This window comes from Hylobates moloch, unplaced genomic scaffold, assembly GCF_009828535.3.
Source record: "Hylobates moloch isolate HMO894 unplaced genomic scaffold, HMol_V3 SCAFFOLD_4, whole genome shotgun sequence".
NCBI classification, from domain to species: Eukaryota; Metazoa; Chordata; class Mammalia; order Primates; family Hylobatidae; genus Hylobates; species Hylobates moloch.
Window position 1 is genome coordinate 16,121,923 of NW_026652279.1, and position 14,561 is coordinate 16,136,483.

A 14,561-nucleotide genomic window follows, 5' to 3' on the forward strand; every position below is an offset into this window, starting at 1 on the left:
GGCCTTACAGAGTCCATTTCACAGCCCTGCCACCTCCACTGGAACAGGTGCTGGTATCCATGGCTGAGAAACTCATAGATGGTTTACATCATAGGACTCTATGCAGACAACCCCCAGTACAAGCCCGAGCCTGGCAGATATGCTGGGTGACTAAACTCAGAAGAAAGATAAACAATCACTATAGCTTGGCTCTCAGAAAGCCACATCCATAGGAAAAGGGGGGAGAGTACTACATCAAGAACACACTATGGGACAAAAGAATCTGAACAACAGCCTTCAGCCCTAGACCTTCCCTCTGACAGAGCCTACCCAAATGAGAAGGAACCAGAAAAACAACTCTGGTAATATGACAAAACAAGGCTCTTTAACAACCCCCAAAAATCACACTAGCTCACCAGCAATGGATCCAAACAAAGAAGAAATCCCTGATTTACTGGAAAAAGAATTCAGGAAGTTAGTTATTAAGCTAATCAAGGAGGCACCAGAGAAAAGTGAAGCCCAATACAAGGAAATCCAAAAAATGAAACAAGAAGAGAAGGAAGAAATATTCAATGGAATAGATAGCATAAATACAAAAAATTAAAACTTCCAGAAACCCTGGACACATGTATAGAAATGCAAAATGCTCTGGAAAGTCTCAGCAATAGAACTGAACAAGTAGAAGAAAGAAATTCAGAGCTTGAAGACAAGGTCCTCAATTTAACCCAATCCAACAAACACAAAGAAAAAAGAATAAGAAAATATGAATGTCTCCAAGAAGTCTGGGATTATGTTAAACAACCAAACTTAAGAATAATCGGCATTCCTAAGAAGAGAAATCTAAAACTTTGGAAAACATATTTGGGGGGATAATCAAGGAAAACTTGCCCAGCCTTGCAAGAGACCTAGATATCCAAATACAAGAACCAGAAACAACACCTGGAAAATTCATCACAAAAAGACCATTGCCTAGGCACATTGTCATCAGGTTATCTAAAATTAAGGGAAAGGAAAGAATCTTAAGAGCTGTGAGACAAAAGCACCAGATAACCTATGAATGAAAACCTATCAGATTAACATCACATTTCTCAGCAGAAACCCTACAAGCTAGAAGGGATTGTGGCCCAATCTTCAGCCTCCTCAAACAAAACAATTATCAGCCAATAATTTTGTATCCAGCGAAACTAACCATCATATAAAAGAAAGATATACAGTCTTTTTTCAGACAAATTGCCACTACAAGAACTGCTAAAAGGAGCTCTAAATCTTGAAGTAAATCCTGGAAACACATCAAAACAGAACCTCTTTAAAGCATAAATCTCAAAGGACCTATAAAACAAAATTACAATTTAAAACATAAAACCAAAACCCAAAAACCAAGGTACACAGGCAACAAATAGCACAATGAATGGAATAGTTCCTCACACCTCAATGCTAACAATGAATTTAAATGGGCTAAATGCTCCACTTAAAAGATACAGAACTGCAGAATGGGTAAGAATTCACCAAACAACTATCTGCTGCCTTCAAGAGACTCACCTAACACATAGGGACTCACATAAAAACTTAAAGGGTCTGGAAAAAGGCATTTCATGCAAATGAACACAAAAAGCAAGCAACAGTAGCTACTGATGTCAAACAAAACAAACTTTAATGAAACTGAAGTTACAAAAGATAAAGAGGGACATTATATAATGGTAAAAGGCCTTGTCCAACAGGAAAATATCACAATCCTAAACATATATGCACCTAACACTGCAGCTCTCAAATTTATAAAACAATTATTAATAGACCTAAGAAATGAGATAGACAGCCACACAATAATAGTGGGGGACTTCAATACTCCATGACAGCACTAGACAGTCATCCAGACATAAAGTTAACAAAGAAACAATGGTTTTAAACTACACTTTGGAACAAATGGACTTAACAGATATATACAGAACATTCCATCCAACAACCACAGAATACACATTCTATTCAACAGTGAAGGGAACTTTCTCCAAGATAGACCAAATGATAGGCTATGAAATGAGCTTCAATAAATTAAAAAATTGAAATTATATCAAGCACTCTCTCAGACCACAGTGGAATAAAACTGGAAATCAACTCCAAAAGGAACCTTTAAAACCATGCAAATACATGAAAAGTAACCTGCTCCTGAGTGATCACTGGGTCAAAAACGAAATCAAGATGGAAATTAAAAAATTATTTGAACTGAACAATAATACTGACACAACCTATCAAAACCTCTGGGATACGGCAAAGGCAATGCTAACAGAAAAGTTCATGGCTCTAAAAACCTACATAAAAAAGACTTAAAGAGCACAAACTGACAATCTAAGGTCACACCTCAAGGAACTAGAGAAACAAGAAGAAACCAAACCCAAACTCAGCAGAAGAAAGGAAATAACCAAAATGAGAGCAGAACTAAATGAAATTTAAACAATAGAAAAACACAAAAGATTAATGAAACAAAAATCTGGGTCTTCAAAAAGATAAAATTGATAGACCATTGGCAAGATTAACAAAGAAAAGGAGAGAAAATCCAAATAACTTCATTAAGAAATGATACGGGAGATATTACAACTGACACCACACAAATACAAAAGATCATTCAAGGCAACTAGGAATACCTTTACTCACATAAACTAGAAAACCTAGAAGACATGGGTAAATTCCTGGAAAGATACAACCCTCCTAGCTTAAATTAGGAAGAATTAGATACCCTGAACAGACCAATAACCAGCAGCGAGACTGAAATGGTAATTAAAAAATTACCAACTAAAAAAGTTCAGGAGCAGAAGGATTCACAGCAGAATTCTACCAGACATTCATTGGAAACAATCCTGTTTACACTATTCAGCAAGATAAAGAGTGAACCCTCCCTAATTCATTCTATGAAGCCAGCATCACCCTAATACTAACACCAGGAAAAGACATAACCAGACAAGAAAACTACAGACTGATATCCCTGATGAACATAGATGCTAAAATCCTTAACAAAATACTAGCTAACTGAATCCAACAACATAACAAAAAGATAACCCACCATGATCAAGTAGGTTTCACATCAGGGATGCAGGGATGTTTTAAAATACACAAGTCAATAAATGTGATATACTACATAAACAGAATTAAAAACAAAAATCACACGATCATCTCAGTAGATACAGAAAAAGCATTCAACAAAATCCAGCATCCCTTTATGATTAAAACTCTCAGCAAAATCAGCATACAAGGGACATACCCCAATGTAAATAAAAGCCATCTATGACAAACCCACAGCCAAATTATATTGAATCAGGAAAAGTTGAAAGTATTCCCTCTGAGAACTGGAAAAAGACAAGGATGCCTACTCTCACCACTCCTCTTCAACTTAGTATTAGAAGTCCTAGCCAGAGCAATCAGGCAAGAAAAAGAAACAAAGGGCATCCAAATCAGTAAAGAGGAAGTCAAACTGTCACTGTTTGCTGATGATATGACGGTTTACCTCAAAGATCCTAAAGAATCATCCAGAAAACTCCTAGAACTGATAAAATAATTCAGCAAAGTTTCCAGATACAAGATTAAGGTACACAAATCAGTAGCTCTTCTACACACCAACAGTGACCAAGCAGAGAATCAATTCATAAACTCAACCCCTTTTACAATAGCTGCCAAAAAAAAAAAAACCACTTATGAATATACCTAACCAGGAGATGAAAGACCTCTACAAGGAAAACTACAAAACACTGCTGCAAGAAATAATAGATGGTGCAAACAAATGGAAACACATCCCATGCTCAAGGATGGGTAGAATTAATATTGTGAAAATGATCATACTACCAAAAACAATCTACAAATTCAATGCAAATCCCATCAAAATACCACCATATTCTTCAAAGGGTTATAAAAAACAATTCTGAAATTCATACAGAATCAAAAAAGAGCCCACAAAGCCAGACTAAGCAAAAAGAACAAACCTAGAGGTATAGTATAGAACAAACTATACTATAAGGCCATAGGCACCAAAAGAGCATGGTACTGGTACAAAAACAGGAGCACAGACCAATGGAACAGAATAGACAACCCGGAAGTAAACCCAAATACTTACAGCCAACTGATCTCCAACAAAGGAAACAAAAACATAAAGTGGGGAAAGGACCCCCTTTGCAACAAATGGTGCTGGTATAATTGGCTAGCCACATGTAGGAGAATGAAACTGGATTCTCATCTCTCACCTTATACAAAAATCAACTCAAGATAGATTAAGGACTTAAATCTAATACCTGAAACTACAAAAATTCTAGAAGATAACATTGGGAAAATGCTTCTAAACATTAGCTTAGGCAAGAATTTCATGACCAAGAACCCAAAAGCAAATGCAATAAAAACAAAGATAAATAGCTGGAACTTAATTAAACTAAAGAGCTTTTGTATGGCAAAAGCAACAGTCAGCAGAGTAAACAGACAACCTAAAGAGTAGGAGAAAATCTTCACAATCTAGTCATCTGACAAAGGACTAATATCCAGAATGTACAACAAACTCAAATCAGCAGGAAAAAAACCCAAAAAATCCCATACAAAAGTGAGTGAAGGACATGAACACACAATTCTCTAAAGAAAATATACAAATGGCCAACAAACATATGAAAAAATGCTCAACACCACTAATGATCAAGGAATGCAAATCAAAACCACAATGCCGTATCACCTTACTCCTACAAGAATGACCATCAGTAAAAAATCAAAAAACAGTACACGTTGGTGTGGATGCGGTGATCAGGGAACACTTCTACACTGCTGGTGGAAATGCAAACTAGTACAACCACTGTGGAAAACAGTGTGGAGATTCCTTAATGAACAAAAGTAGCAACACTATTTGATCCAGCAATCCCACTACTGGGTATCTACCTAGAGCAAAAAAAGTCATCATATGAAAGAAATACTTGCACATGCATGTTTACAGTAGCACAATTCACAATTTCAAAAATGTGGAATCCATCCAAATGTCCATCAATCAATGAGTGCATAAAGAAACTGTGAGATATATATATATTACACACACACACATATATACGTATATATATATATGTGATGGAATATTACTCAGCTATAAAAAGGAATGAATTAACGGCATTCACAGTGACCTGGATGAGATAGTAGACTATTATTCTAAATGAAGTAACTCAGGAATGGAAAACCAAACATCGTATGTTCTCATTGATATGTGGGAGCTAGCTATGAGGACGCAAAGGCGTAAGAATGATACAATGGACTTTCGGGACTCGGGGGGAAGGTTGGGAGGGGGATAAGGGACAGAAGACTACAAATTGGGTGCAGTGTATACCACTTAGGGGGTGGGTGCACCACAATCTCACAAATCACCACTAAAAAACTTACTCATATGACCAAAAACCACCTGTATCCCACTAATCTATGGAAAAATAATAATAAAATAAAAGTCACAACAATTGAACTCATGGACAGAGAGAGTAGAAGGATGATTACCAGGAGCTGGGAAGGGTAGCGAGGGATTTGGGGTGAGGGGGATACGTGGAGATTAATGGGGACAAAAAATAGAATGACTAAGACCTACTATTTGATAGCATAACAGGGCGACTATAGTCAATAATAACTGTACATTTTTATATAACTTAAAGAGTGTAATTATATTGTTTGCAATTCAAAGGCTAAATGTTTGAGGGGATGGATACTTCATTCTTCCTGATGTGCTTATTTCACATTGCATATCTGTATCAAAAGATCTCATGTACTCCATAAATATATACACCTACAATGTACCCACAAAAATTAAAAAACAAATAAAAAAAGTTGAATTAAAAAAAAAGGCATACCTACTTGATTTCCTTACATTCAGGTAACTGATTTTGGCTCCACTTACATGGATGAGCATTTCATTTGGAAAAGCAAAGACTCAAATGCAAAAGTGATTGTATCATTTGGCATTCTTCTTTTCCCCCAAGTATACTCACACATATAATAATTAGCAAAGGCATAAAAATATAGAATCCCCTTGTTCCAGGGGAGTCTGGGTGTGTGTTTCAGGCCAGGCTGGTCCAGTTTTTCTCACCACTGGAAACAACAGTTGGTTGTTCGCCCAAGATGAATCAATGAGAAGCCTACTTAGCTCTGGGTAGAATAATCAGAAAGAAGCTGCCCACTTTTCCCAGTGTGATTGGCCGAGAGACAACAGTCCTCTTGAGGTGCTGGTGGCAATCTTTCTACCACGAAGACAGAACTTGGTTAGAGTGATGCTGCCGTGGAGCAGAGACAGTGATGGAGAGAGTCATTGTTCAACAAACACTTATTGGGCACTGACTATGATTACTTAAACACTGGAGTAGAGCTCTGGGAACAGAGCAATGATCAAACCAGGCCATAGCTCTGCCCTGAAGGGGCTGACACTCCGGCTAAGGCAGGACACAACGATGTCCTGGGGATACAATGATGAAGTGAGTAGCCATGAGATACAGTACGTGTGGTGTCTCTGAGGCTATGCACAAGGATAAAGCAGGGAAAGAGAAGAGGGCATCAGGAAAGGTGGAGCTGCAGTCAGGTGGCACCCAGGTGATATCTGAGTGACGACGTGGAAGAGATGGGGGAGTGCATTATGTGGGTATCTGGAGGAAGAGCTTTCGACATACAGGAAACAGTACATGCAGAGGTCCTGAAGTAAAGTGGAATGAGCAAGGTGGAAAAGAATAGGAAATAAGTCAGAGCAGAGATTGGGGAGTGGACTGTATAAGGCCTCATTGGGCATTTTAAGGATTTAGCATTTACCTGGAGTGGGATGGGAAGTGACAAAAAGGTTCTGAACAGGGAAGTGACATTATCAGGATGTCAAGGCAAAGGCAGAAACAGAATGAACAGTGAGAGGCCATTGCCCTGATCTACAGGAGAGAGTTGGAGGCAGCTTGCCTTGCTGTGGCAACAGTGTAAAATGGGGTATATTTTATTTTTTATTTTTATTATTATTTTTTGAGACAGGGTTTTACTCTGTTGCCCACGCTGAAGTACAGTGGCACAATTATGGTTCACTGCAGCTCTGATCGATCTCCTAGGCTCAAGCAATCCTCCCACCTCAGCCTCCTGAGTAGCTGGGAGTACAGGCACACACCACCACAGCTGGTTAATTCTCATATTTTTCTCTGTCTCAGCATAGTGAGACAGTGTCACTATGCTGCCCAGGCTGGTCTCGAACTCCTGGGCTCAAGCAATCATCCCACCTTGGCTTCCCAAAGTGTTAGGATTACAGGCGTGAGTCCTCGTGCCTGGCCAGAAGTGGTAAATTCTTGATAAATCTAGAAGTAAGATTCTGGATCTAGTGTAGGGTATGAGAGAAAATGACTCCAGGGTGACTCTGAGATTTTTGGCTTGAGTAACTGAAACATTGGAGTGGAATTTATGGAAATGGGGACGATCGCAGAAGAGAGAGGATTTAAATGGGTTGGGGGGAGAACCAAGAATTCAGTTTTATTAAATTTGAGATCTCATTACATGATTCTGGCAAATGTTGTTTTGAGTGTCTGGATCCATTCATACTGAATGTCAGAATTACCACTTGAATTTTTGATTATACAAAGCAGAATATTTATCCTACAGATTATCTCTTGCAAACTCAACATAAAATTCTCAATGTTTCTTTTTAGAAACTAATGCAACTTATCATTTTTAAGCCATCTGCAAATTTTCTTCATCAGTCCCTTGAGATGAAAGATGTTGTTGAGAGTTTGCTCTTTCGGTGGCAAGTGACAGAAACCCATCTTAGATTACTTAAAGAGGCTAATTAGTGTTTAACTTTAAAATGCTTTTAAAAAACACAAGTATTTGGATATCAAAAATTAAGTGTTTAATGGAAGCTACAGTACTTGAGAATCCTTGTGTTACTTTACATTAATCAGAAATATCATCTAAAATCTGTACTGATTTAAAGCCTTGCATACAAAATTCCATAATGATGAGTACATGAAACTTGCACATTTTAAGTGAGATGGTAAAGAACTGTAGCATGTTTTGAATTTGCAATGTGCAGTCAAGAGGAAGTACATTTGATTAATAATAGCACTTGAGGTTTGGCTTGCTTCTTTAGGTTTCATTCATCCATTCAACATTTAATATGCTGCTCCTATGTGCTGGGTTTGTGCTGGGCACTGTGGCTGGGTAAATGAGACACAGAAGGACTCTTTCCCTGTAAAATTTAGAATCCATAGGGGAAGAGAGATAGCAAGCACGTAATCAAAAATGTTCTTTCTGCTCTTTACGCCAAGGCAGACGAGTAATTCTCTTCATAGTGATAATCATAAGAGCCTTACCAAAATTTTAAATAGGATTTGCAGTTAAACCATGTCAAAGCTTAGGAAGACTATTTAGAGCTACCAGTAACAATACTATTAATGGCTCTAAGAGATTCTGTTTTACTTGAAATTTTGGTACATATTTAAAAATTATTAACATAAAACTTAAAAATTAACATATGTTCTTTATATGCCATTTTAGGATGACTGGGGATTTTAATGATCTATATGAATTTCCCACCCAACGTAGGACATTGTCCTTAATAGCATCTACAGATCAACCTAAAGACTCTGGATGAACTCCTATTATTCAGTTGAATAATAGCAGAACATTGTTTTTGAGAGATTTCATTCAGTTGCTGGATTTCCCATCAAACTAAAGCTCCATGAGCAGAGAAGCCATGACCACCTGTGATCATCTTACCCAGTTCCTAAGCACAGAGCAAAATCACAATAAATAAAGGTATTAAATGAGTGAAGAAATTCTAGCAATATGGTTGAAAGAGAGGATACCATAGTGGTTAAGACTATGGATGTGGATGCCCATCCTGTTACTTACTCTGCAATCTCAGTACAGTTATATAACCTCCATATGCCTCAGCTTCCTCCTCTCTAAAGTAAGCATACTAATACCTTCAAGTCATGATATTGCTGTGGGAATTAAGAATCAATACATGAAAATGACTTAGAACCATGACTGGAAATTGCTCATTAAGTGTCAACCATAATTATCAGCATCACTGTTTTGTGCAAATTTCTACTTTGGATTGGGCATTTATACGCTATCTCTAAATTACAAAGGGATTTTGCTTCTTTTTAAAATTTTCATTCATTCATTGTACGTTATCATGACATTTCTATTGATTTCTAATCAGTCTCTTCCTTCTGTCTTACTAATCCACTAAGTTCTTCACTGATACCACCATGATGTTACACTGTCTTTTACAATCATAATTTTCTAGCAAGTAATCACATCAATTATTAAGTCAGAGAAAAGAGCCAGACAAACTTGTTTGCATACATTTTTCCAATCAGAATCTTTGATTGATGCTGTGTTTGGAATATATAAATAATGATGTATATTTAGACCATATTAATTCAGTAAGAATTGTTGAGAAAACCAAACATGTTTAGTAAAGGGTTGTAAATACAGAATTTTTTTGTTTCTGTATTTCTAAACCCATGTGCTCTTTGGTCTAACAGGAACCAAGTGGTATGAAAAACAGGTAGATTAGACTTCCTATAATAATTAGATAAGGATCATGTTAAATTGTTACATTAGTCTGTTGCTTACAAATGGGTCTTGCTATAGAAATTCAAACGGTTTGTTGCTAAATTTGTGCTCTGCAATGTTCATTGTACTAGCTAATTGTTAGCCACACTCTTTTTTCCATAGCTAACACAAAGATAAACACACAAACTTCTCTAATCAAATTTACACTTGCTAATTAACATCTAAAGTAGTAGAATTATGTCTCACGTTACTTTAAGTTAACCATAAAAAATGCTAGCCAATCATATTCAATTTTATATTATTGGAGTTCTTTGCAATTTTAGACAAAAAAGCATGTTTTCAAAAAATTGGAAATGATATGGAAACAGAAATGCATCAACAAAATTAGCAACCTAGCATAAAAATTGTCTCATTCTTACATAAAGTTAGTTAAGCAAACATTTTTATTCAATTAAGAAATTTGAAAAATAAATTAAGAAAACAATTTTCTGCAAGTAAAAGTATGGTATCACTGTGGGTAAGTTACCTAATCCCTTCAAGCCATACTTCTATCACCTTTAAAATAGAGAAAATAATGGCACCTACCTCTTGGGAGTAGTTATGAGGATTAAATGTGGGAATGAGCATAAATTACTTGGGATACATAATGTTTTCAATCACTATTAGCTATGATGAGGGCAATGACAATAGTAACTTAAACATTTGCATTGTGAGTAAGTACAAATAAAACAATAAAACACAATGATTAAACGTATACTATGCTATTAGATTAACTGAAATATGTGTGGAACATTCCCAAATTGTAAATCACTGACTTTCTTGTAGACTAATATCATTGTAACTCATGATTGCAGCTGGCAAATTTACCTGTGAATACACAGCTAACAAAAACTCAGCTCTGAAAGCAACACTGACAACTCTGGTTAGATTTTTTAAAGTATCAACACATTCACAGGACCATCATCTTTTGCTGATAACCATTTAATGTACATTGTCATTTTTTGAATTATGTAGAAAAGAAAGCTAAAGAAGGAAAAATCACTCCTGATTCTTCGGCATTAATTTTAACTTATTATTCATGCTTATCAGAAATCCTCAAGCTTTGGGAAACTAAAAATATATGAAAATAAACCCAACTAAGCATATCTTATTTTAAAAGGAAAGGGGATAGATTTAACCTAACACCCCACACTAAGATTTTTTCAGAAGGTGCACATTCATTTTCACACTCTACCTAAAGATTTAGGGATATCATGAAGATAAAGGTATGTGTGGCTCTGAGTTTTAAGGTTTTGGAGTTAGGTTTATATAATCTAGTGAGACTAATGACTTGGGTTGTCCATTTCAAATAACAGAGAAGGCTATCATTTTTAATGCAAACTATTTTCCCTACCATTCAAAGAAATCAGAATATACTTACGCGTTTTCTTGGTGGTTACATTAACTGTGGCGCTAAACGGCCCGGAGCCGGCGCTGTTGTAAGCCCGGACAGCCGTGTAATAGGCCAGGTTGCTCTTCAGGCCCCGTAGTCTGGCTGATGTCTCATTTCCTGCCACTTTCACCTTACTGGATGATTCCTCCTTTCCACCACCATTCCAGTACCGCACCTGGTGGGCGGAAGACACCAAACATGTGAAGGCTTAAAAAAATTCTGCCCTTTCCATTGAGTGATTTTCATTACAATGGGCACTGATTTATTTCCTGATTTGTTCAACAAATATTTACTGAAGACCTACTATGTGCTAGGTGCTGTGTTAGGCTGTGTGTCACAGCAGTGAAGACAGAGAAAAGGGACTCTAGGAGGAGAAAAATAATGAACAAATAAATATATGAACCAGATAAATTCAAACAGAACAAGTGCTGAGCAAGCCAGACTATGATATTATAAGTGGGAGAATGAAGGGGAGATATATATATATCTATATATATATATGTAAAAAATTAAAAATAGGAACAAAGTGTTATTAATATTGCCAATTTTCTGTAAGTATTACTGTGTTCTATAAAATTTTGCTCAAAAATGTTTACACAAGCCAGATCATTTTTTAAAAATGTGGAAAAAAGAAAGAAATACAAAAGATAACCTCGTTTTCCTTCTTAGTTGTGTTTTGGATTTAAATAGTCAAAGTACTACAACTGAAAGAACAGACTATCTCTGTGCTAATCTGGATTTGACAGGCACAACTACAGTACAGGGATGGAGAAGAAAAAGTGTCTAGGCTGAGGGAACAAAATTTGGAAGTGTAATTGTTCAGAAAAGAGTGAATGTAAGGTTGACAGAAGATGAAGGTAGCATCTACGAAAGATAAGCAGAGAGACAAATATTACAAAGCATACGAGGAACCATGCTAGCAAGAAAATGTCAGCAGACCCAACCAGTGGAAGACAAGATGGAATACGCTGATCTGAAACAAATTTTAAAATAACTCTGTTTAAAATGTCTAGATTTACTAAAGAAGAAACTGAATCTACTATGCAATGACAGAAGATTTAAAAAAATATCAGATTTGAAAAATAACACGCAGGGCTCTTAGACCTAAAAAATTACAATTATTAAAAAAATAAAATCAGTGATAGAATTAAGCTGAAGACTTATGGTGGAAAAGGGAATTAATTAACCCAGAACAGAGCCCGTATAAAGAAATAAACATTACAAAAGCAAAGTTAAGAGACACTGAAGGTAGAATGAAAAGTTCTAACTGGAGTTCCAGAAGGAGAGACTGAGGAAAAACCAATATTCAAAGGGAAAAAGGCTGATAATTTTCCAGAACTGAAGAAACGCAGCAATTTTCCTACTGCAAATTCACTCTGAGTTTAGTGCAGGAAAAATAAAAGGCAAACCCACTCCCGGGGAGAGGGTTGTTAAGACTGAATTGTGGTTCGCAATCATTTTTCATTGCTGGACACCTGAGAGATACAGGCTATCTTCTTGAGCAGTCGTGGGTGACTATGCCTTGGTTTGCCAGTGAGGATGTGCACCTGGGACAGGAATTAACTGCATTTCCTCACCCAGCAGACAGCAGGAGGGAAAGGATGTTAAGGTGGATTCACACACCTGAGGCAGAGGCTTGTCTGTCTTGGTTATCACCATATCTTTAACTGCTCGCAGCAAAGCCTGTACATACCAACCATTAACTGCTGTTGAATTTATTATTATTATTATTATTATTATTATACTTTAAGTTTTAAGGTACATGTGCACAGTGTGCAGGGTTTGTTACATATGTATCCATGCGCCATGTTGGTGTGCTGCACCCATAAACTCGTCATTTAGCATTAGGTATATCTCCTAGTGCTCTCCCTCCCCCCTTCCCCCACCCCACAACAGTCCCCTGAGTGTGATGTTCCCCTTCCTGTGTCCATGTGTTCTCATTGTTCAATTCCCACCTATGAGTGAGAACATGCGGTGTTTGGTTTTTTTGTCCTTGCGATAGTTTACTGAGAATGATGGTTTCCAGTTTCATCCATGTCCCTACAAAGGACATTAACTCATCATTTTTTTATGGCTGCATAGTATTCCATGGTGTATATGTGCCACATTTTCTTAATCCAGTCTATCGTTGTTGGACATTTGGGTTGGTTCCAAGTCTTTGCTATTGTGAATAGTGCCGCAATAAACATACGTGTGCATGTGTCTTTATAGCAGCATGATTTATAGTCCTTTGGGTATATACCCAGTAATGGGATGGCTGGGTCAAATGGTATTTCTAGTTCTAGATCCCTGAGGAATCGCCACACTGACTTCCACAATGGTTGAACTAGTTTACAGTCCCACCAACAGTGTAAAAGTGTTCCTATTTCTCCACATCCACTCCAGCACCTGTTGTTTCCTGACTTTTTAATGATGGCCATTCTAACTGGTGTGAGATGGTATCTCACTGTGGTTTTGATTTGCATTTCTCTGATGGCCAGTGATGATGAGCATTTTTGCATGTGTTTTTTGGCTGCAGAAATGTCTTCTTTGGAGAAGTGTCTGTTCATGTCCTTTGCCCACTTTTTGATAGGGTTGTTTGTTTTTTTCTTGTAAATTTGTTTGAGTTTGTTGTAGATTCTGGATACTAGCCCTTTGTCAGATGAGTAGGTTGTGAAAATTTTCTCCCATTTTGTAGGTTGCCTGTTCACTCTAACAGTAGTTTCTTTTGCTGTGCAGAAGCTCTTTAGTTTAATTAGATCCCATTTCTCAATTTTGGCTTTTGTTGCCATTGCTTTTGGTGTTTTAGACATGAAGACCTTGCCCATGCCTATGTCCTGAATGGTATTGCCTAGGTTTTCTTCTAGGGTTTTTATGGTTTTAGGTCTAACATGTAAGTCTTTAATCCATCTTGAATTAATTTTTGTATAAGGCATAAGGAAGGGATCTAGTTTCAGCTTTCTACATATGGCTAGCCAGTTTTCCCAGCATCATTTATTAAATAGGGAATCCTTATCCCATTGCTTGCTTTTGTCAGGTTTGTCAAAGATCAGATAGTTGTAGATGTGCGGCATTATTTCTGAGGGCTCTGTTCTGTTCCATTGATCTATGTCTCTGTTAATTGTTGAATGACCTGAATATAGTTTAAAAATGCCTCCCTCCTTCCTATGGCAGAGATTCACCAGGCTATGTACTCAAGTCTCAATACTGTATTCATCCACGAGACATCAAAACTCCAATTTCTTGATAAGGCAATACAATTTTTTTTTTTCCTTCAGAATCATAAAACCATTTCACAAACCAATATATTTTTATTTGGGTAAGTAAACAGAAACACAGTTGAGAAATATCAGAATTAAAAATATCCCTATTAGTTCCAGTAATTTGATTTTTCCAAAAAAGAATGTTCTTATTGTGAAGAGTCCTTAATACCACTGCATCAGAGATGTCACTTAATTTAAATTTAAAAATGAAATGCAGCTTGTAAAAATAATCTATTAAAATGGCATTGTTCAGCCATTAAAGAATAGGTATTATATCAAAAATACTCTTTTAATAGACAAAAAGAATTATGTTCATACTTACAGATTTTCAAAGACAAATATTTTAACTTAGCAGTTAGACCAGACACATTTAA

At 36.7% G+C, this 14,561-nt stretch overlaps 1 protein-coding gene across 2 annotated transcripts in view; it reads right to left on the reverse strand.

Annotated features, from left to right (window-relative positions):
• The window catches only part of CNTN3 (contactin 3), a 348,715-nt gene that overhangs the window by 11,796 nt on the left and 322,358 nt on the right, over positions 1-14,561 (reverse strand). For both annotated transcript variants that reach the window (XM_032149509.1, XM_058437166.1), the window contains exon 20: positions 10,934-11,120. In XM_032149509.1, coding sequence (XP_032005400.1) covers positions 10,934-11,120 — 187 coding nt within the window. The remainder of the gene's footprint in view (positions 1-10,933; positions 11,121-14,561) is intronic.